This window comes from Notolepis coatsorum (assembly GCF_963971535.1).
Source record: "Notolepis coatsorum genome assembly, chromosome: 13".
Lineage (NCBI taxonomy): Eukaryota > Metazoa > Chordata > Actinopteri > Aulopiformes > Paralepididae > Notolepis > Notolepis coatsorum.
Genome location: NC_140177.1, coordinates 88,932,742 through 88,957,948, shown reverse-complemented (window position 1 = coordinate 88,957,948; position 25,207 = coordinate 88,932,742). Strand labels below are relative to the sequence as shown.

Genomic DNA, 25,207 nt, shown 5'->3' with positions numbered 1-25,207 from the left:
ACCCATTACGCGGGGTCTCTGCAGCATAGATCTTTTGATCCAGGGCGGTTTTTTGTTCCAGATAAAGGAAGATATCTGGTTGTTTATCTTGGAGAAGAATGTTTTGGTCAGAAAGACTGGAAGACTCTGAAATACATATAGAAATTTCGGCAATACATTCATCTTTATTGTGTTGATTCTCCCACCTAGGGATAGCGACAAGGGGTCCCAACGTTCAATATCTCTCACCAGGTTGGACAGTAAGGGTTGAGAGTTAGCCATATATAGGTCCTTATGTTCATGCGTGATCCATATCCCGAGGTACTTGAGCTTTTTAGGGCTAATTTTAAACGGGAATGTGCTCAGAGGTATCCGATCCGTTTTTTTTAATGTTGATTTTGTATCCAGATATTTTGCCGAAGTCCGCAAGTAGGGTCATCAACCGAGGAAGACTCGTTTGGGGTTGTGATATGTACAGCAACATGTCGTCCGCGTAGAGCGAGACTTTATGCTCCGAGCCCGCGCGCATGATCCCTTTGATATCGGTATTCTGCCTCAGAGCCAGCGCAAGGGGCTCCATTGCGATCGCGAAAAAAAGTGGAGATAAAGGACATCCCTGTCTCGTACCCCTATGGAGTTCAAAGTAGGTGGATAGATTGTTGTTGTTGCGAACGGCATCCATCGGAGACGTATATAGAATTTTAATCCAAGCTATGAGCTTAGGGCCAAACCCAAACCTCTCCAGAGCGTGGAAAAGATAGTCCCACTCCACCCGATCAAACGCTTTTTCCGCATCAAGGGAGAGGACCACCTCAGGTGTTCCGGGTGGAGAGGGGCTATACAGGATATTTAGGAGGCATCTGATATTAAAGAAAGAGTACCGATTCTTGATGAAGCCTGTTTGGTCCGGCGAGATAATCGAGGGGAGAACCCCCTCCAGACGACGGGCCAGAACCTTAGCGAGAACCTTGACATCGGCGTTAAGGAGGGAAATTGGATGGAACGAGCCGCATTCCAGGGGGTTCTTGTCTTTCTTAAGGATTAAGGAGATAACCGCTTGGCGCATGGTCGGAGGAAGAGAATTTGTCGAGAATGATTAGTCAAATACGGCTAGCAGCAGTGGGGACAGCTGGCTTGAGAATTTTTTGTAGAAGTCTGTAGGGTAACCGTCTGGCCCCGGGGACTTGCCACTCTGCATAGATCTAATCGCTGCCGTAATCTCTGCAACCGTAAGTTCCTCCTCCAGATCTGCGGCCCTCTCTGGGTCGACGGTCGGGACGTGGAGGGTCCTATAGAAATCGTCTAGTGTGGAGGGCCCCACTTGCGAGTCCGAGGTGTATAACGATTGGTAGAAAGTTTTAAAGCTTTTATTAATTTTAAGGTTGTCAGTGGCTTTTGAGCCCCGCTCGTCGTTGATAGTGGGGATGGACTGGTTGGCAGTTCTTTGTCGCAGCTGATGGGCAAGTATCCGTCCGGCCTTCTCCCCATGTTTGATTGATTGATTGAAAACTTTATTAACAGATTGCAGAATGGGTACAGTACAGTACAGCTCAATACATACAATTGTTAAGGGGATGCAGACCAGAGAAAGACTTTCGTCTTGTTTACATCAGGGTCCCCCATTTTCAATTCATCGTAACATATCGCTGCTGTCGGGACAAAACCTCATAACTCCATTTTTTGAATTTTATTTTTATTATATAAATCAACTCCGTAGATCATCCTCCATATGTGTGTGTGGGTTTTACAAAGTTTAAACAATGGGAAAGCATTAAACCGATCATCTGTCTAAACCTCTTAACTCTATTCACCCTCAAATCTGTGTTAGTTTTTTTCATCTGCTGAAAAGTTGGGTTTTTGGAGTTATGAGGTTTTGTCCCGACAGCAGCGATATGTGACATACATGACATACCGATAGACAGTACTGCTACATCTATACATTTATGACATACCAGATTTGCAATTACAGTACTGTTTGTGATACAAAAAGAGTCCAGAAAGAAAAAAGTATATACATTAGACGTAGAAACTGTACATTTGATTGGGTAGGTGGGGGTGGGGGGGGACTGTACATTGGAGGTGGATGGGTGGGTGGGGGGGGGGGGGGTGGGTAGGAGTGGGGGGGGGGGGGGTTGGGTAGGAGGGGTGGGTGGGGGACACTGTACACCTGTACAAACAAACACTGTACATTGGATTATTGACAAGACCATACTTGGTAATTTACTGTACATTGGAGGGGGTTGTGTTCGGACATTTACAGGGGCCAGTTTCGAGTTGCAGTCTCCCTTAGGTGTTTTTTGAGAGTGTTTTTGAAAGTGGGTAGTGATTCACATTCCTTTACAGCTTTGGGTAGGGCGTTCCACATTGATGTGGCATAATTGCGAAACGTGTTTAGTCCCTTGTTTGAGCCGAATCTGGGTTTAACATGATTTGTGGAGCTCCCTCTGGTGTTGTGATCGTGGTATTCACTGACCTTTGGGAAGTATTTTGTCATGTACATGGATACCTTGGTCGTGTAGTGTATCTTGTAGACCAGGCCCATTGCAAGTTGTTGTACTCTGTCGTCTACTCTAAGCCATCCTAGGTTGTCAAAGTGGGCAGGGGTGAGGTGGGTTCTAGGAGTAAGGTCAAGCAGTAGTCTGACCAGTTTGTTTTGAGATGTTTGAAATTTTGTTTTTAGCGCCTTTGAGGTGCTTTGGTACCATGAGGTGCAAGCATAGTCGTAGTACCCTTGAATGAGTGCTCCTGCTAGAGTCTTCAGGGTATTCTTGTTTACCAGTGAGGAGATCCGGTACAAGAATCGAGTTCGTTGGTTGACTTTTTTTATTACATTGGATGCCATTTTGTCACAGGAAAGATTTGCCTCTAGGATGGAACCCAGGTAGGTAATATCTTCTTTCCTTGTGACAATATTGTCACCCACTGTAACTGAGAAGCCGTCGGTCTTGCTGAGTTTGTTATTTGAACCGAATAGAATGGACTCTGTTTTGCCCATGTGTAATGATAGTTTGTTATCGGCGAGCCATATGCAGATTTTGCCTAGTTCTGAGCTGAGGGTTTTTTCAACCTGTAACTTGTTCTTGTCAGAGACCAGCAGGGCTGAGTCGTCCGCAAACAGGAACAAGTTGCAGTCACAAGCTGACGACATGTCATTTGCATAAATTAGGAACAGTAGCGGACCTAGTATGCTTCCTTGTGGAACACCACAGCTTACTGTGAGGGGGGGGGATAGGGTACCGTTTACCTCCACCATCTGCTCTCTCCCCTCCAGGTAGGATTGCATCCAGCTCACTGATAGACTATCAAAACCAATTGCTTTTAGCTTGTCAATCAGAATGGTGTGATTGACAGTGTCGAAGGCCTTTTGTAGGTCCAGCATGACCATGCCGCAGTATTTGCCCGCGTCCACCTCTTGTTTGATGTGGTCGTTTAAATAGAGAAGGCATGTGTCAGTGGAGTGGGATGTTCTGAAGCCAGATTGGAATTCGTAGATTAGATTTTTTTCCGCAAGGTATTTTTCGACCTGTTCGTATACAATTTTTTCCATGACTTTCGAGATGGAGGTAAGGATAGAAACAGGGCGGTAGTTGCCTGGGTCTAATTTACTGCCTTTTTTGTGCAGAGGGGTCACTCTCGCAATTTTGAAGTCCTTGGGGACGTGTCCCTGTTTTATGGAGAAGTTTATTATGTGTGTGATGACTGGGGTGATGGCGGCTGCTGAGTCTCTGAGGAATTTGGAGGGGATGTTGTCATGGCCAGTGGCCTTGTTGGGTTGGAGGGCGCTCAGTTTTTTGAGTACCTCATCTGTTGTTACCATTTCCAGTTTGAAGTCGTCTTTGTGGACCCCTAGGTTCTTGTAGTATGCTGCTATGTGTTCTACCCCATAATGCCCTGAGTGGGAGGGTAGTTTGTTTACCAGTGTTGTGGCTATGTTTGTGAAGAAACTATTTAAGTAATTGGCTACATCCAGCTTTTCTGTGATGAGCGTGTTGTCTGTCTTTATGTTTATGTTTGAGAATCTGGTTTTAAGTTTTTTACTGCCTGTCGATTGCCCTTTCAGGTGACAGGTGTTCATAGTACCCCTGTCGCGTTTTAGTAATGAGGTACTCAGCCTGTCGCGTTGACAGGAGGTCCAACTCAGTTCGCAGCGATATACGTTTTTTCAACGTGTCGGTTGATGGCGAGTGGCAATGTAGTCTATCTAGCTCCAAAATCTCGTCCGTCAGTTGCTTAACCTGTTAAGCCTTAAGGTCCCCCTATAGGTCCCCCTGCTTTTCTTTATCATAAATTGATCAATAGAGACCGTATTAGATCCCGAATTATCATATCATGGAGTATCATTGGAAAGCCACACTCATTGGCTACAACCCTGTGCAAAGAGTTTTCGAGATTGCCAAATGATTGACGGAGCTAGAGCCCCGGGAGTCGGGGGTGGTAATGTGTACTTTTGCGTACTTTGGGGCACGCCTCACATATCGGCATGTAACTCGAGAACCGCTGAACGGATTTTGTCACCTGAAAGGGCAATCGACAGGCAACAAATAGGGCTTTAATTCTATCTATATATTGTATTAAAAGAAATGCACACCCGTGCCACTAGAGGTCGTCAAAGAATCGTCCACATGTGGGCCATTGGATGTTAAGAGGTCAATGTTTTTAAATATTTTTTTTTGTAGCCAAGAGTAAAGATATTTACTCTTTTTCATTTTCATTTTTACTGATGTTTTATACGATTTATCGGAAATACAAATTTATCGGAAAATGCTAATTATCGTAAAAACCGCAAGAAATGACTAAATCCAGATTCAACCCTGCCATTGGAAAGAAGAGCATTTTCCCTATCCATAGATCAGTGGTTCTCAAACTTTTTACACAAGTACCACCTGAGAACGTAGCTGGCTCTCCAAGTACCACCATATGACCGGCGTTAAAATACAGTCTATTCAGATATGCACAGTTCACGCAGGAGGCAAATGTATTCCTAATACCATTATTTATTGTTTGTTTGTTTGTCAGACACAGCCACAATGTACAAAGGGATACCACTAGAACTAGCAAACGCTTCCACACAACTCATATAATGCAAGGGGCATTGAGAACATAATAACTAACATTCTCACATACTGTAGCAAGTGAGAAAATTAAGAACAACTGTATTTCAGCAAATGTACTTACATAATTCTCTCTCTCTCTCTCTCTCTCTCTCTATCTCTCACACAGCAAGCAATTGTCCGTCATTCTCTCACTCACACACACACACACACACACACACACACACACACACACACACACACACACACACACACACACACACACACACACACACACACACACACACACACACACACACACACACACACACACACACACACACACAATTATTTTGTTACAAAAACTTAATTTCCTGCATTCTGGTGCAGGAATTTTTGAATGTTTACCCTTTAAATGCCAGTGTTTGTGATGGGCATCACACATTATTGTAAAAAGAAAAGAAAACACATATTCAATACATTTTTGAATGTTTACCCTTTAAATGCCAGTTAGTGTGATGGCATCACAAATTATTGTTAAAAAGAACACACAAAAAGTAAAATATTTTCAATATATCAAATGCAAAGTACATTTTTCTGGGGGGGATTATTACAGGATATGCATGTGTCAATGATTAGCAGCAACACAGATTTTGATGGATTTTTGTAATATCAGATTTAACACCAACTCTTTTCAGAAAAGTGGGAGTATTTCATTTTTTATCTGACATTACAAAAAATCTAAAAATAAATGGTTATGATCAGGGCTGAAGTTGAATTAAAGATGTATGACTGTTTAGACTGCATTACTCTTTGTCACAGTGATCTCCTGGTTGTTCCCCACTTAGGTTATCTAACTATCGCGCCGCCGCAACCAGAAACACTGGCCTGGCCTGCTTCTAAGTTCAGTGGCCTGAGAGCAAAAAAAATTAAATAAATAAAAAATAAAAAATAGCTTTTTTGTAAATGTTTTCAAGTACCACCAGCAGTACCACCAAGTACCACTAGTGGTACGCGTACCACAGTTTGAGAACCACTGCCATAGATGTATGATTTGGCCATAATAAGGTCAAGGTCAAGTTCAAGGTCAAATATGAATTTATAATTAAAGTCGATTATCATTAATTACTGTATCTACAAATCCTTCTGTTTAATCATCTTTCCACGGTTCATTTGCTTATATTTTTTGTACACATGATCTCAATAAGGTGGTGAATGAGCTCAGTGAGCATTTTCTCCTACCCGTATACATTTTTGATCATCATCATCAAAATCATAAATCATAATTAATCATAATTAATTTATTCATTACAATTGAATAATTACTAGTAACAGACACAATATTTCTGACACTGGAAATACATACCCCCAGGTCCCTAGATGTTCCTAGATACCAAGAACATGCAAATTGACCTTGCAGAAGTGGAGCAATCTTCCATTTACTTAGGCATGTACCTTTAGGCGAAAACGGTCTACAGATTAACAGGTTAAGGCGTGCCGTGTTTATCTTCTTTTGGTTGGCGCAATATGAAATAATGGCTTGGCTTGGATTTATATAGCGCTCTTCATGACACCCAGAGCGCTTCACAGAGTCCATTATTCGTTCATACACAGTCATACCGGTGGTGGTAAGCTACAATTGCAGCCAGAGCTGCCCTGAGGCAGACTCACAGAAGCGTGGCGAATAATCATCGCCTACGGCCCCTCCGACCACCACCAACATTCATTCACATGCATACACATTCATACAAAATCACCTGTCCCCTTAAGTACGCCTTCAGTGATTCCCAAATGGTTAAAGAAGACATTCCCGGAGTCTTATTAATGTCGAGAAATAATGTAATTTCCGAGGTGATGAAGCTTGTGAAGGCTTCCTCCGACAGAAGCAACGGGTTGAGTCTCCACTGGCGGTGGCCGAGCCGTGTATTCGGGATACTCATTTTCATAACTAAGGGACCATGGTCCGAGATAACTATCGCTCCGTATTCGCATTTGGTTACGAGGGGAAGGAGTCTCTTATCCAAGAGAAAGCTGTCTATGCGCGAGAAGGTATTATGGACCGGGGAAAAAAAGGAGTATCCTCTGGATGTAGGATTACGAAACCGCCACACGTCAGCTACCCCATATGATTTAAGAAAGCGCCGGATTGCACGGGACGAGCTAGACTGGGGGGCCTTCCTGGGCGAGCTACGATCCAGCACCGGGGAGAGTGCACAATTCATGTCGCCGCCAAGGATGAGATGGTGCAAGGTCATATCCGGTAGGCGGGAAAAAAGGCTGGTGAAGAATGTAGGGTTGTCCAGTTTGGTGCGTAGATATTAGCCAAAATGACCGGAAATTAATGCAGTTTCCCCACCACTATAATATAGCGCCCTGCAAGGTCAGCCTCTACACTTGACATAGTAAATGGCGTGTTTTTATCTATCAAAATGGCTGCTCCTCTGGCCTTTGTGTGGAAGTTGGAGTGATACATCTGTCCCACCCATCCTCCCCCCAGTCGAGCATGGTCCGCAGTTTTTAAATGCGTCTCCTGTAAAAACGCTATGTCTGCATTGAGTTGTTGCGTTGTTTTAAATGTGTAAGTACCTTCTTACGCTTTACTGAGTGGTTGAGTGATTTAACATTCCAACTCACAAAATTGACAGAGCACCCTCCCAGCCCCATGGTATCACCCGTGTCGATCATAGTAGATGAGAGAGGCCATGCATCTGGAACCTATAGAGAGCTCAGCACAACTGCAGGTGAAAATCAAAACAGACGTCTGATCAGTTAAGCATGTTGAATGTACAAGTCCGGTAACCCCCCCCCCCCCCCCCCCCCCTGACACCTATAAAAAACAAGGTGCCCAAAATACCCTTCAGAAACGAATCCACACATAATGTGCTTATGTTGGAGGTGTTCTACCTATGGAGCCAGCCGCTCTGGCCCCCGTCGAGCCCCTTAGGTAAAAGAAAATAATAAAGAGAAAGAAAAGAAAAATAAGAGTTAAAAAAAAAAAAAAAAACTTACTCAGATCTTGGTATTATATAAGGTCTTCAGCTGTCCAATGGGATACACCCAACCAGGTAGGGTAATATAGGTGGCAGCGGTGAACGGTAAGCATAACAATAATACATTAACAACCTCACATCAAGCAGGCCCTGAAATAAGGCAAAACATCTTACTCCCGAGCAAGGGCAACCAACATCATCATCATTAGGTGGCTTCTTCGTTCCGAAGGTTGCCTATCACTCTCCAACCCATTCTGTCCCCACTTCTTCTCTCCAACTCCGTGACTCTGCCTCTCATTCCACTCCAATCACAGACGTCGTCTACCCAGCCTCTTCTTGGTCTTCCACTTCCTCTCTTTCCATCCACCTTCCCCATCACCACCTTCTTGAACATCTCCCCGCTGGATCCTCTCAGAACATGCCCGCACAACTCCATCTTTCTCTTTTTCAACCTCTCCAGCAGCTGTCCTCCTTGCATATCCGCTCTTCTCAGTACCTCCTCATTCTTGATCTTATCCTTCCATGTTATCTTCAGCATCTTCCTCAGTGTCCACATTTCAAAAGAGTCTATCATCCTCTTTGCCTCTTCATTCAGCGTCCATGCTTCTGCTCCGTATGAAAAGACTGACATAACATACGTTTCCAAAATCCAGGGCCCTCATTCATCAACGTGGCGTAGAAAATGTTCTATTTCCACACGTAAGCACAGAATGTAGAATCAGTGCACGCACAGAAAAAACGGGATTCACCACACGTGCGTACGCAGGTTCTACGCACACCTGTCATGATGAATATGACTTTGATCCTACGTTTGAGCTTGTGCACTGTTTTAAGTATTTGCATACCAGAACCGCCCCGATTAACCATACGGTAACCATACGGTAATGGAATACCCCCATGAAATGTGGAAAAATGGACTAAGCCGAGGGAAGTGTGTTATGAGACAGGCTGACAGACGTGTACACTTATGGTGATGTCGGATATGATATCTATTAACCATTGCTGCCTGGGCAGCGCAAACACTAATAAAGACCGTGCTGGAATATGACTGCCTTTTTCCCGTGTTGTTTGATTAATACCCAGGGATTAAAGTTCTCCTCAATTTTATTCCAAATCGCGATGGATCTTCCGTCAATCTTCTACCTGCTGCATATGATTTCTAGAGGCATACTACAATCTATTTTGATGTCAGTATTGGGTAGCCTATATAAACAATAATACGAGAGCATATACAAGAACAATGAATCTCACTGCATGTATGATGTAGCCTGCCTTTCAATACATGAACTTTAATTCCATCATGTTTGTGTGCGGGACTCACAAGGCTGTTGTCACAATGGGTGGTACTGGTACAGTAATAACAGTCTACACAATATCACGATGGACCATGCCATAGCCTATGTTCTATTATGACATAATCTGTGAGACAAATGTTCTAGAATGTTTGATTAAGATATCATACTCTGACAGCATGCCTATGATCAACAAAAACGCGAACTTGAATCCCATCATCATATTTACATAGTCTGTCCACTATCTGGTGTCATTGCAATGCGTTTTTTATTCTTTCTTATACAGTAAAAAGGGGGAAGAACACTATATCGTGGGTGTTCATATGACTTGTATTCTGCTTACAGCTTCGAAATTCCACTTGTTTCGTTTAACGTAAAGCCTTTTAAATATAATCAAAACGTTCCCGTGTTTCTGCGGTCTGTGCGCAAAATAATAACGAGTTGAGCTACGCGGAGCGCAGTCAGTCAGTACACCCCGTATATTCCGATAACGCTATATAAACCATGCTGCATTCATTCTGAGAGAAAGATCTATTATTCCAAATGCTATTTATAGGGTTTTGACCATAATTACACTACTGTTGCTATTTTACAATGAACTATAATGAATTACGGTTCATACAGAACATGCCAGTGTTGAAACTAATGCACAGAAGCTCATTTCCTTGTTGTAATAATATATTCTACCACTGGGCGTCAGCTAAGTGTGCTCCGAGCTGTGCGTACACATAAGCACGAAGTCAAGTTCAAGTTGAAATTGATGAATCCCACTCTTTGCTTAGAAATGGTCGTACGCACAGGTTAAGCACATATCTGTGCGTAAGACACGTTGATGAATGAGGGAGGTCTTCGTTTTCCAACTTATGTTTCTTCTCAATAATTCTTTATGGTTCCAGAATGCGCCCTTTGCAATTCCGGTTCTTCTCTTAATGTCCATGTTAGCTCTTCCACCTTCACTGATCCAGCTTCCAAGGTACATGTACTCCTTCACTTGTTCAAGTTTTTCTCCATCCACCTGTATTTTACAAACAGTTCCTGGTGTTTTTTCAATGATCATTACTTTAGCTTTCTTTGTGTTTAGCGACATTCCATAGTTTTTGCATTCGACATTCAGCTTATTCATCATGTCCTGTAGATCTTCTTGACAGTTACAGACGATAGCAGTGTCATCCGCGTATCTTATATTGGTGATGTTCTCTTCGCCAAATTTTTACTCCTTTCCCTCCTCTCAGACCTTTTTTCATCAGTGATTCACTGTACATCACATGCCCCGTTAAACACAAAAAAGGGTGCATGATTGGGTGATATAGAAGAATAAAATAAATTGGAAGAGGTGTGGGAGTGTGCGTGTGTCCATGCGTCTACAGATGGGTGTGTACGTGGGCATATGCCCTTCAGTGTTCATGCATTTGCGTGCACGTGATCCTATGTGTGTGTGTGTGTATGGATGTATCGGACACAGCCAAGGTGTAAACGTATGGGTGTGTAGGCGTGAGTGTGTGGGTCCGTGCCCCGTGTCTGTATAATGTGTAAATGTGTATGCGTGTCTTAATGTGTGTCTGTGCATGCGCGTAGTGCGCGCCCACGTGTGTGTAGTATGCCTAGAATCTCTAGATAGTGCATCCATTAGGTTTGCGGGCGTGTGCGCCATCTTAGGTGTGAGCATGTGTGTACATATTTATATGTCTATACACACATTGTCCTATTGGGGCCAAAATTATACACTGTTCACATCGTCTGTACATCATAAGTATAGGGCAACGAATTTGCTGGAGGTTGGTGAGTCACTTAGCTTGGTAAATAGTGTCCAGTGGTGTCCTCTCAATGCTAGGCAGACGATGCTACACATAAATGATCACACAGTAGACATTACAGTAGCCTCTATGCATATATTGTCCTGTTGTAGTTAATATGATACATTGTTCACATCGCCTGCATATCATAAGCAGCACGGACACACCGACACATTTCTCTTTCTATGTGGTCTCACCCGCCGCTGCGTGCACAATGTTCTTTCTGACATAGCTCATTGCCTCCCCTGCATCGGTGAACTCTTTCTCTCTTCCCCCGTGCGTGATGCGAAGTCGGGCTGGAAAAAGAATGCCGTATCGGATGCCTTCACAGCCGCGTAATATCTTCCTCACCTCCGTAAACGCAGCCCTGGCCTTCGCGACGCCCATGGCATAGTTGGGGAAGATTGCAATAGACATTCTGTTAACCTGTAATGGAGCCTCAGCGCGCGCCCGTCTCAACACCTCGACACAATCCTGGTAATAGTGGAGTTTAGCCACGATAGCACGAGGCTTCCCGTCTGGCCTCTTCGGCCCCAGTGCTCTATGTGAACAGTCCACCAGCACATCGTCCATTTGCAGCACGTCTCTCAGTAGCTTTGAGACCGATGCAGTGGAGCTTGAGCCGTCCGTCTCAGCTACTCCAAGTATCCTCACATTACACCTCCTCATCCTTCCTTCCATGTCGTCACATTTTCCCCTGAGACCAGTCATCTCCGTCTTTAGGTCTTCGACTGTGACTTGTAGCATTGCCACCTCGTCCGACCACCTCGAGAGACCACCCTCCACGTCCTTAACCGCAACCTCCATTTTGTTCATGTCCACACGCAGTGTCGCTACACAGCTTCGCATTTCCTCCTTTATCGCTTTCAAATCATTTCTGATAAGGTCGAACTCTTTGGAAAGTGCACCTTTCAATTCCGATTGTATTATCTCTGCGATTTCGGATTTCAGCGCGAGGAGAATCTCCGTCTTCAAGGCTGTGATATCCACGCCGGCCATCTTTGACGGTGTGGTCGGTGGTGGCCCAGAGGCGGAACCCGAGGCTTTCTCAGGCCTACTTGTAGTCGGGACGTATCCGTATTTGCGAAGGTTTGATGCCATCTGTCCGTGTAAAAAATTAGCAACGGTTTGAACAAATGTACCCCGAGTAAGATTCACTAAATTATGTAAATCCATAAGCTTATTAAATTAAGATAAAATAACAAAAAGTAGAGACTCGACGGGAGCGAGAACAAAAAAGCGTACTACTCCATTGCTCGCCTAGCCACGCCCCCTAACAAACCTGAATGTTTGCTATAAAATAGAATGTTGTTCGTTTATTTACCTTTTTGTGAACATCTAGCAAAAAAACACGTTGCAATCTGATGAAAAATGGCAGAGCTATTTACATTATAGAAAAGTAACTGTAGATTGTAAAACTGTAGAACAGTAGATTTTATTCACTGTTTTTGCTGCCCTGTCAGGGGCGCCTGGTGGTACTAACTCCAGATTAAACTCTGCCATTGGAAAGGGGAGATTTGATCCATAGATGTGTGACTTGGCCATAATAAGGTAATTTATAGGCCTTATATTCTACATTCATATTTCAAATTGCATGTGTCCGGATGGCAAAATTCAGTACTGTATGTACAAAAAACCCTGTAAATCATCTGCCCTTTATTAATTTGCTTAGATTGTTTGTACACGTGATCTCAAGAAGGTGCTGAATGAGCTCAGTGGCAATTGTTCACGTCTGGTCAATGTGAGCATGGTGTTATTCACCATCAAAGATGATGAAAAATATAATTGATATTCTCCTTTGGTTCATTATTTCTGACACTAGGAATACATTCCCTGTGATCCATATATGTCCCTAGATACCAAGAACATGCAAATGGAGTTGAAGAAGTGGGGCAATCTTCCATTTACTTAGGTGTGTATTTTTAGGCAAATTTTCTGAAAATAATGTGGCTAGGGTTTAATTAAGAGGTTAAACTGCAAAGCGTGTTCTTGTACACCTGAATTTGCATACAGACACACCCTGCCAGCTCCTTATAAGGCGAAGGAGGCGTGTGCAAAACAGCGAGGGCCATGTGCAAAACAGCAATGGGTTGACATTGCATCTGCACCATGCTGACCCATTCAACAGGTAGTGCGGAAGCGAAACGCGACTAATCTCAAAATGAGATTACATTAGATTAAGATGTATTGTCATTATACAGCACAAGTACAATACACCATCCAACCAGAGTGCAAATGTAACAGTGAAGTGCAATAGTAACATACAATGCACAGGCGATGAAACCCAGACATCTCATTTAGTAATGTCAATACTGAACGACTGCTAATCACTAGAATAATAGAAGCCTACTTTGCTGGAACGATTAATTTCACACATACAGTATACAGTATACGTGTGTGTGTGTGTGGAGATTGGTTTAGTTCCTATTTATTTAGTTTGCAGTGTGTGTGTGTAATGCTCACGATGCATCATTGAGTGCAGGACTATACTGTAAATGCAAAACGTAATTGTTAAAATGATACAAATAGTGTCGTATTTATTATCATTATAATTATTTAATTCCACGGATGTCTGTAATATCGGCAATCCCCAATGACTTGTCCCAGAGAAAGCTGTTGAAAACACGGGCACACCGGTCTGTCCGACTTACGACTGCCTTTTAGAGTTCGTAAATCCTACATAAATCGAATAAAACGAATTTACTATACGAAGCCATTCGAGAATGCCGAATAAGTACATAAATCAAGTTACGAAGGAATTCCTTGGTGGTAACCTTTACGTATGTCCGTTCGAGAATGAGGACCAATATCTCCAGCATATGGACTAAGTGGACTAAGGTGGGGTGGGGGGGGGGGGGGGGGTAACTGTACATTGGATTATCGACGAAACCTTACTTGGTCCCAAGAAGAGGGTCTTGTGTATTATTGGGTTTAATAGGACATTTATTGTGCATTGGAGGGGGTTGCGTTAGGACATTTACAGGGGCCAGTTTCGAATAGCAGTCTCCCGTAGGTGCTCTTTGAGAGTGGTTTTGAAAGTGGGTAGTGATTCACATTCCTTTACAGCTGTGGGTAGGGTAGTTTCTAGGAGTAAGGTCAAGCAGTAGTCTGACCAGTTTGTTTTGTGATGTTTGTAATTTTGTTTTTAGCGTACCATGAGGTGCAAGCATAGTCGTAGTACCCTTGAATGAGTGCTCCTGCCAGAGTCTTCAGGGTATTCTTGTTTACCAGAGAGGAGATCCGGTACAAGAATCTAGTTCGTTGGTTAACTTTTTTTATTACATTGGATGCCATTTTGTCACAGGAAAGATTTGCCTCTAGGATGGAACCTAGGTATGTAATTTCATCTTTCCTTCTGACAATATTGTCACCCACTGTAACTGAGAAGCCGTCGGTCTTGCTGAGTTTGTTATTTGAACCGAAGAGAATGGACTCTGTTTTACCCAGGTGTAATGATAGTTTGTTATCAGTGAGCCAGGTGCAGATGTTGCCTAGTTCAGAGCTGAGGGTTTTTTCAACCTGTAACTTGTTCTTGTCAGAGACCAGCAGGGCTGAGTCGTCCGCGAACAGGAACAAGTATAATATTATTGGCAGTGGGGGCAGTGTTCTGACTGGAAGAAGCTGCTTTTCAGTGGGCTTGGTGTGTGTGTGTGGGGGGGGGGGGGGGGGGGGGGGTGATATGTGTGTTACATTAGCGTTACTCCATCTGTCCTTTGCTTGATGAGGTCTATTTTAATGCAAAAATGTTGGAGATAGGGCGCCTGGGTAGCGCAGTGGAGAATGCACTCGCCTACCACTGCAGAGACTCTGGGATCTAATCCAGCTGTCAGCGGTACCTCCGGCTTGGTCAGTCGTCCCTACTAACACAATTGGCAGTGTTAGCGGGTGGGAAGCCGGCGGGGTATGTGTCCTGGTCGTTGTAAACTGCGGTTCCTCCTGGAGGGGATCGGGGGGAAATAGCATGAACCTCCGCACGCGTTACATTCCCCCAGTGAGAGTCCTCACTGTCAGGTGAAAAGAAGCGGCTGGCTGACTCCACATGTATCGGAGGAGGCATGTGGTAGTTCTACACCCTCCCTAGGCCGACAGTGGGGCAATGCGCACAACGACCAGGAAGGGAATTGGCATAACGACTAAATTGGGATGGGAGCAAAATACAGAAAAAGTGAGAACAAATAATAATAATAAATGTTGGGGATAAATTGACAGAAATATAATGTATGCTTTATGCTTAAACATAATGTATCTCTCCCCGACTCCGTAGCAGAGACTCTCATTCACGCTTTCATCACCTCCCGTCTTGACTACGCAAACTCTGTCCCCATAGGGTTACCCAGTAATGCCCTGAACAGGCTACAATATGTGCACAATTCTGCTGCCAGGGTTCTCACCCGCACCAAGTCCTGGCACCACATCACCCCCACCCGCATCCACCTCCACTGGCTTCCAGTCAAGTCCTGCATCAATTTCAAGATCCTCCTTATCACCTACAAAGCCCTTCACTTCCTTGCCCCCCGGTACCTAGCGGACCTCCTCCATCCCGCCCCGGAGGCTGCGGTCCTCTGACTCCGGTCTCCTCTCCATCCCCACCACCAACATGCGGACTGTTGGTCCCAGAGCCTTCTCTGTGGCCGCACCCACCCTCTGGAACTCACTCCCTCCAAACATCTGTAGTGCTACATCCCTGCACTCCTTCAAATCCCAACTCAAAACCCACCTCTTCACCAAATTTGTAAATGACTCTGCCTGATTTCCCCTTTTTTCTTTTTTTCTTTCCTTTTGATTATTATTTTGTTGTTACGTTGTTCCCTGTCCCCCTCCCTTAGCTGTTAAGCGCCTTGGGTCTCCTGAAAAGCGCTATATAAATTTAAGATATTATTATTATTTTAATAGTCACATTGGGGCCGTGAGCATGCTTTTGGTGAGGAACGCTTCATCATAGCACTATTGACTGAGAGGGGTGGACAGTTGTATCCCATTGCACCAGTGACAACAACTACAACTATACACATTGGGTTTCTCTAGTACAGTATACATATTATAAGGCATCGTGGCACCACTTAGCCTATCGTGGTCATGGGTTTCATTGAAAACCAGATGGTTATGTGGTCAGCAGATTGATATGACTGCATGAAGTCAGACTGTTTTATTATTGTGGTTGAATCAACTTTTCTTTTTTGATCAAATTGGAAAACATTGAGCATCATGGGAATCAGTTTTTTCTTTGATATTGTGTGAATAACATCTCCCTCTGGCATTGTTGATCATCTTTTTTTTCGGTTAACCCTTTCACAACCACACTACAGAAGGTTAACCCTTTCACTGCCACACTACAGACGGTGAACCCTTTCACAACCACACTACAGAATGTTAACCCATTCACAACCACACTACAGAAGGTTACCCCTTTCACTACCACACTACAGACGGTTAACCCTTTCACAACCACACTAGATAATGTTAACCCTTTCACTGCCACACTACAGACGGTTAAGTGAACGGGTTAACCTTCTGTAGTGTGGTAGTGAAATGGTTAGGAGGGGCCCATGTGCAGATCGGGTGCAAATAAGCACGTTAGCCACGTTTTATGACGTTCTAGCAGAGACCGTCTGTATATAACGAGGAGACAGAGCACCGCGAGACAACAAGACGCGAGAGACGTACTACACACTTGACTGAATGCTCCGCGTGGTGGAGGTAGCAATCAATCGCCAACCCGCAAACATATTATGACATGGCAAATGTTCCTCACGTAGAAATTCAATAGAAGATCCATCCTCTTATTTTCTATGAGCCCCACCTCACGCCCCCAGCCATTCCTGTGCAGATAATTTTTACTTTTAACAGTAAAGTAGAGTGTGTAGCTAACGAATGGATGTTTATTATAAATTAATTGGATATATATTCATTTTTCAGCGTGAATGTTGAACGCTTTTGTCATCTGCAATGATAGTGTGTGTGCATGCGTATGTGTGTGTGAGCGTGATATGTGTGTGTGAATAAGATATGATAATTGAATACCAGGTGTGCCAATCACTTTCCTGTTGTTGTGCAGAAAATGTACTTGCACACACAGCAAGAATATAGACAGTTTCATTATTGTACTGTTTGTTTATATCAATCACTGACAGGAAATGTATGTTGTCAAGTTGAATCCGTCTATATGAAAATAATGCCTTAGCTGTGATTGGCCAGGGGTATGCGCTTCTGGACGTACACATTGTTTGTATCTGGTCATTCTTGTGTATTAATGGTAATTCTTCATGTTCTCCATGATGAGGAAACACAGTGCCGTTTGACATGAAGACACCTGCATCCTGCTGACATCTTGATATCAATGGACCCAATCACTGTTCACACATGAAAGGTAACGTGTAGAAATAACACATATCGTGTTCTCCCTGAACACACACACATGCATACAAATGACACAAACATTTTTATATGACACAAATCATGTTGATATTGACACATCGAGCCCTGGACCAATCTGGGCGGGGGAATTCAATGAAGAACAGTCTCTCCTGCACTTAACAATTGGCTCTTTTTCAAGTGCCCTCAAGCCGAGCATTCAACCCCCACCTGCTCAGTCGGCGGGAAGTAATTTGGCTACTGAAAAAGAGCATAATGTTCAGCAATTCTTCCCCCATTTTAAACCATAAAGGTTTATAAAAAAGAATAAAAGTATAATAATAATAAAATAGAAAACTAATTGTCTGTGTGTGTGTGTGTGTAGGTGTGTGTAGGTGTGTGTGCGTGTGCGTGTGCGTGTGTGTGTGTGTGTGTGTGTGGTCATGGACAACACAACCAACACTCCACCCTTTGGTTTTCATAAAATAGTCCCTTATGATTTCACTGAATAATTTGAAATTGTAAATAAAAACTATGACATTCATTCATTCAAATGAATTCATCATAATAATTTTTCAGATGTGATTAATTTGAATGCTAAAATAATCAATCAGTGATAGCTGTGTGTATTGGGAAGACAGATAGATTTACATAATGAGACTGATTAAATTATATATATACAGTACATTCTTCAAAGAGTAAGATTAATATGTTGCAGGTGTTGCTCTGTAGGCTATGCCTACACAAAAACCCTGGCTAAAATTCACTTTCAATTCACTAAATTCTGGAACTTGATTTGATTCTATGTTTGTAGATGAACATTCTATCATTAGCAAATAACATGACGTTCATACCATCTGAATTGATCGAGTTGAAAGTAAATTGATACGCATAAAAATAACATTTCATCTGTGTTGCCATCTGTCTCTAAACTACAGTACAGTCATTACATTCTACCATAGTCGTATACATATCTATTCAACTCATAACAGTTACAAAACGTTCACTGCTTTTACAAGCTATGTCCTACATCTACATTTGCATCACAGACTGTGCCTGCAATTGGTGTTGCATCCGTCCACGACAGGTCCATTTACACCATCCCCACCATTCAGTCCTCTCAGTTGGTTATACTCTTCACATAGAAACTAGGCTACATTAATATCCCAGAAGTATTACTGGCCTTGTCAGGGTGTGATTTGAAGTGAGGACATGTTTTAGAGCTTGTAGCTGATCCTGTGCCTGACATGAAAACATGGAATTCAGTTGATACAGAATTAAATTTTTTCAAAAGGTAGCTATTTCTGGATCCTAATCTGAAGCCAAGCATTTACAGTAGGTCAGACATTCAGCCTGACCCAACATGAACCTGTTTGATCCCATCAGGTCTTGTCGGGTTTCAGACATACTGTACATGTCATACAGTATGACATCCCTCCTTGTTGTGTCATTAACACTTTCACTACCACACTACCAAATGGTTAACCCTTTCACTGAGACAATACAGAAGGTTAACCCTGTCACTGCCACACGACAAAGGGGTTAACCCTTTAACTGCCACACTACAGAAGGTTAACCCTTTACTATCACACTACAGCAGGTTAACCCTTTACTATTACTAAGGTTAACCGTCTGTAGTGTGATAGTAAAGGGTTAACCTTCTGTAGTGTGGTAGTGAAATGGTTAAAAACATCCAGATCAGCCTCACCACTAGTCACACCCGTCGCCATGTGAACGGTTGACTTGTGCTAAACCCTGTATACCTTATCATGGGGGGCTGTCTGACTCCCCTGGTCCTCTGGTCTGTTGGATGTAGCGTCTTTTGACCATATAGTTCAGTCCCTTGTGGGGGAGGACCATTATGGACATTGATCAGTTTTCCATAAACTTTGGATCAGTTCTGTTGAATGGCAGGTTTATTTTTTGTTTATATTTGGGGACGGGGACGGGGGGGACGGGGATGGGCAGGTACAGAAATAAAATTGCAATAGATCCTCTATGAGTCCTGGAAAACTTCCCCACCACTCCCCTTGTTAAAACTGAAACTTGAAACTGTTACTATGGAAACTTCTCCTGTCTAGTTGTGTGGAGAGGCCCTCGACCTGGCATATCGTGCGGCGAAGGGAACGGCTCCTGCCTACCTCCGGTCAATGGTCTCTAACTATACACCCTCAAAACCCCTCCGCTCTACATCTTCTGGCCACCTCAGACCTACTCCTATCCGAGCTCCGGGAGGGTCAGCAAAGAGAAATTGAGTATTCTCTGTCCTAGTCCCACAATGGTGGAACGAACTGCCCACCACAGTTAAGACAGCCGAAACCCGTCCAATCTTTCACCGTTGACTAAAGACGCACTTCTTCAATCATTATCTGAAAAAATAAGTATTTTTTTTATTCTAACCCTAACTAACCTGTCATGCACCTAAAGTGTCATGCACTTGTCCTAATATATTAACCTACACTGTAGCACTCAACAATTTGATGAACATTGTTACTCAGCTGATAGAGTTGTACCCTTCCTGCTGTCTTGTTGTACATCGATTTGGATGAAAGCATCAACTAAATGACTAAATGATTCATGTAAATGTAAATGTAAATGTAATGGAGAGATGCCCTTATTCAGGGACTGATGGGTACAACTTGACTTCTTCCTTCCTTCTTCTTAATGCGCCTTTTCAAGTTTAGAGTATGTGTTCATGGTCAGTTGTTTTGTTGTGGGTCAGTTGGGTGACCACTGGTTATTTGGGGTTGGGTGTGTTGGGGGGGGGGCTAGTTGACCAGTCCTTTTGCAAGACATGTTCCTCTTGGGGGGGGGGGGGGGGGGGCGTTAAGTTGTTCAGTTCTTTTGTACGACGGGCTCATCGGGGGTACAGTTTTTGATGCGGGCGCAGGAGGCGAGGCGGTTGCCCTCCCAGTAGCCGGCATCCTGGCCGTCATGGCAACGACATTTGGTGCAGGAGTCGACCCAGACTGGCTCACCTCCTGGGATCACCCGACTGCGAGACCCGTCCACGTAGCAGTTTGGACCTGAGAGGAGACATGTCAAGCACAGCAATCAGCAAGCATGTCTAGACCGTTTCAGACTTGACAGCATAAACGTTCTAAACGGATCCAAGTTGATTTCCTGTTGCATTGTTTGCTAATATCAATAGCTGACAGGAAATACGGGCCCATGCTGTTTTCCTTAGCAATGGAATTCCACTGAAAAGGTGTATACCTGCAAGCCAGGATTTGGGGATTCAATTCAGTCTACCGGTATTCAAACTGTAAACAGAAGTTTCTGCTAACTTGATGATGATGATGATGATGGAACATCTTTTCTCGTTTGCTTGTCAATAGGTTGGATAGTAGCAACACGCCTTTTGTGACAAATGTTTCTCAATGTTTGAATTTGAAAGAGAGTCCACTTTCTGAATTCACAGAACCCGACCCTGATGCAGGCAGGCACACATCAATGGAGGGAATGGTCAGATCAATTAAATGTGAGTAAATTAATAAAAGACTGTACATGGTCTTACATTGAAAACAGCATGACAGTGATTCCATGGAGAGTAAATACACTGTTTCACCAGTGTGTAGTAAGAGTTTCTTCATTTCATGTGATGAACACAGGTCTGTGTGAACCTACCCTCTCTGCATACAGGGCAGCATTTCCCAGGGGGGTAGATAGGGTTGACACAGGGCGGAGGGGCGCAGTCTGCCACCAGACAGCGGGCGATGCCGTCACTGTCACACGTGCACTGTTCACACTCTGAGGGCTGGGGAGAGTGTGAAGAGTATTGTAGTAGATATAAACATTAGGAATAACTTACTCAGTCAAATGGATCCGGTTAATACGATTTATTAGCCAGATTGATCAATTACTTACAGAATAGTTAGAGATATGGCTGTGTGGAGGTTATCAGCTACAAGACCCGGAAATAGAATCACAAATGACGAGGAAAGGATTCCTTTATAGTCAGGAGGGGGGGGGGGGGGGGGGAGTCCCATAGGATGGGTCAAATGGAGGAGATGGGAGGGGTTAAAGGCGTATTCTCTGAAGGGCTGAGGTAGGATGAAGAGAAGAGCTCTATATTTCCTCCACAGTTTCAATACAAACATGTCCAAAACACTTCCCTTGTGAAAATGTGTCATGGTAATAATGATAGCCATTTCAGTTTGATCATGGTACCAGCCATTGTTAATTTACCACCATGGTAAACGTCAAGTATCACCATGGTACCATTTTTGTACTTGTACTTAAATAATACGATGGTATAGTTTAATTTAAACCATGATAGAGATGGTAATATCATGGTACAGTAGTCTCATTTAAACCATGATAGAGATGGTAATATCATGGTATAGTCTAATTTAAACCATGGCAATAATAGTAATATCATGGTATAGTCAAATTTAAACCACGATAAAGATGATAATATCATGGTATAGTCTAATTTAAACCACAATAGAGATGATAATATCATGGTATAGTCTCATTTACACCACGATAGAGATAATACAATCATGGTATAGTATAATTTAAACCATGGCAATAATAGTAATATCATGGTATAGTCTAATTTAAACCACAATAGAGATGATAATATCATGGTATAGTCTAATTTAAACCACAATAGAGATGATAATATCATGGTATAGTCTCATTTACACCATGATAGAGATAATAAAATCATGGTATAGTCTAATTTAAACCATGATGTAATATCATGGTATAGTCTAATTTAAACCATAGAGATGATAATATCAGATTGGCGGCTACGTGGCGTAGTGGGCAAGGCACTCGCCACGAAATGCTGGAGACGCTGGGCTCGTCAGTTCGAGCCCAGCGCTCCACATTTGCTTTCAGTTTAGCTGGTCGTCCGTACTAATACACATTGGCCGTATTAGGGGGTGGGAAACTGATGGGTGGGGATCGGGCGTTGTGGACAGCGACTCCTACAGGTCGGTTGGTGCGCCTGCGCAGTATAATCAGGAAGTGTCGGGGGCAGCGTGAGCCTCCCACGCGTTACTCCTCGCCACTGAGAGATCGAGCTGCGCAGGTGAAAAGATGCGACTGCTGTTACCTCAAGTACCGGAGGGGACTTGTGCTATGTATGACTTAGTCCACATTGCAGCCGGCTTGTGGGAGGCAAGAAACAGCGTCCGTGACAGGGGAGGGTTGAATTGGATGATACGAAATTGGGATGGGAGAAAAATATAGAAAATGGGAGAAAAAGTGGATAAAAAAAAAAAAAAAAGAGATGATAATATCATGGTATAGTCTCATTTACACCACGATAGAGATAATAAAATCATGGTATAGTCTAATTTAAACCATGATGTATAGTCTAATTTAAATCATGGTAATGATAGTAATATCATGGTATTTCCATAATCTTTGGTCACTAGCCTACCATCATCGAAGCAACCAAAAAACTATGGAAATACCATAATACTTTTTCACAAGGGTTACCCTCAAAATAAATAAATAAACACATACAAAATATTTTTATAATTATTAATATTAAGAATTAATAAAGTCATAAACTTCCATCTCATTCAAACGTTTGTATTACTATAGTATGTCACCAGTGATACGAATACAGGCATAGACATACATGAGGAGACATACACAAAATATAAATAGGATTGTGAGCACACACACACACACACGCGCGCACACACGCGCAATTGGTCGGGGTCACTTGCCAAAAAGTTGAAAAGCCATACCAGCCCACACGAGGTCGCCATTGACCAATATTGTCCACGGTACAAATGGTGCCAACATCCAAAATGTCCCAATTTGACTCTGAAATGTTGGCTTTAGATAATACCATACAGTGCCAAAATATGATACGAATATAACACTGCCATGTCAAAAAGATCAATAGTTACTCGTTTTGAGTTTAATGTTTCCCTTGGTTTACCACTTGTATTCAGGCAATTCAGGCTGTGCGTAATTACGCACTGGAATGTCACGGTCCAATGCGCTTTTTTCAATTGGTGAAAAAAGCTTGTTTGGAGAAGATCAACGTCTCCATTTTACCACACGTCTATACAATGTCACTCCAATTAAATAGGTAAAGCGCACGTACCAATTAGACTTGGCCTACTTCGTCCCGACTGAATTCAAGCCCTAATTCCGTACCATAATAAAATATAATCATCCTTCCGGATGATTATATTTTATTATGGTACGGAATTAGGGCTTGAATTCAGGAATCCAACATGGGTCCCTGGCCTTCCGTACGTGCACCATCACCGCTCCTGTGCCTTTGTCTTGGTAATAGTTTAGGGCCATAATGCAATATGGATGGACACTTCGTTAACAGCAGGGCCATTTAGGCTCCATTTACACATACAAATTATACCCTGTCTTTTATTAGCCACTACTGTATGTGTTATCCGCATTATTTTTGTTCTATATTTATAACCAATTGGAGCATATTATATCTTTGTATTCATTCGACTTCGGCCTACCTGGAAGTTTTTCCCCAGGTCGTACACCTCTCCGCGGTACTCACACCCGATCTTCTCGCACCTCGGGCAGCAGTCGGTGGGGTAGTGGCTAACATGGATACATGCTGCCGGGAGGGAGGTGCATTCTGTCCGGGCACAGGCTGAGCCCTCGATGGTGCACTCACACTGTGTACAGTGATCAGAGTCCAGAAAGTACCATTCCCCGACATAGTACACGCTGCCGTTCGCCTCACAGGTGTTCTCCTGATGGCCGGCTACGGAGAAGGCAAAGCCGGCCTGGGCGCAGAGCAGCAGTGCCAAAACGGCCGAGCGCATTCTCGCCGAGATAATGCGCTCTTGTGAAAGCTTTTGCATGACTGACAAATTGAACCACAAAAAAAATTGAATACCCCAGTCCACCTCAGGCAAATACAGCGTTGGAATTGGCTTTATTTATGAGATAATGTTTTTAGTTTGTCGCATTGTTCCAGATCGTAAAATCCTTGGCATTCCTTGAACGCACATCGCTGTAGCCTCCAGGAGCTGTGCACTATTCTCGCACAGACAGAGCCGCCTGCCTGCACCGTGCACACACACTTGCACATAGAGGGAAAGTTATTACGCCCCGGTGGGGGTCGTGTTACAAATACAATTTACATGTGACTGCCTGTCTCAACCGAAGTCCGTCCCTACGGTGTCCCTGCTGTCTTCAAATTTAAATAGGTTTTCAATAGAAGATAAACTAAACCGTATTATTATTGCTATAGACCATTATCGATACAGACATGTAGCTTATTGGGATTGCTTCTGCGCAAATGAATGAATCTTCTAAAACCCAGAGTGTAGGTTTGGAAATGAGTTAAATCATTTTAATAGACTAAACAATTTTCGATTTAGAAAATAAACGAATCGTGTTACAATCCTTAGAAATAGATCATTATCATCAGTGGGGACAGTTCAGTCATGTCTCGCGATACTTACGCCTTGGCGACCGGAATGTTTGCATTGGATACAAGGAAGCAACGATCGACAACTTGGTGCGTTTACCTTTTTCTATCACAAAACAAACACAAAATGTGTCATTACTCTGAACAGTGTAAATAACAATTCAACCTTTCAGTATCAACCGTGGGCAACATCGTTTCAACGTTAATTCCCAGCTGGCTATGGACAGACAAACTATCGTTTAACTTACTCTGTTTTATATGTTTTGATTCTGTCTGGTAACTTTAATAGTTACCTGTCATTTTGTCAAAATTTGACTAACCACGTTGGTAACGGGCAGCCAGTTTGTGTTCACTCACTATTTTCTACTCTACTCTCTTGGCAGCT

The 25,207-nt window shown here is 43.2% G+C and overlaps 1 protein-coding gene across 1 annotated transcript; it reads right to left on the bottom strand.

Annotated features, from left to right (window-relative positions):
- Positions 1-16,319: 16,319 nt before the first annotated feature.
- On the bottom strand, positions 16,320-24,458 carry LOC311239577 (von Willebrand factor C domain-containing protein 2-like). The gene is made up of 3 exons (XM_084327935.1): positions 23,897-24,458; positions 21,063-21,192; positions 16,320-20,461 (listed from the first exon to the last, which is right to left on the bottom strand). The coding sequence occupies exons 1-3, from the start codon at positions 24,248-24,250 to the stop codon at positions 20,271-20,273; spliced, it is 675 nt and encodes a 224-aa protein (XP_084184061.1). The 5' UTR covers positions 24,251-24,458; the 3' UTR covers positions 16,320-20,270.
- Between the last annotated feature and the right edge of the window lie 749 nt (positions 24,459-25,207).

Excerpts from the sequence above, each read along its gene's own strand:
- LOC311239577 (XM_084327935.1), bottom strand. The coding sequence starts at position 24,250 with ATGCAAAAGCTTTCACAAGAGCGCATTATCTCGGCGAGAATGCGCTCG. Across the intron at positions 21,193-23,896 it reads ACCTGGGGAAAAACTTCCAG|CCCTCAGAGTGTGAACAGTG; the intron begins GTAGGCCGAAGT and ends CACTCTCCCCAG. Across the intron at positions 20,462-21,062 it reads CTGCCCTGTATGCAGAGAGG|GTCCAAACTGCTACGTGGAC; the intron begins GTAGGTTCACAC and ends GTCTCCTCTCAG.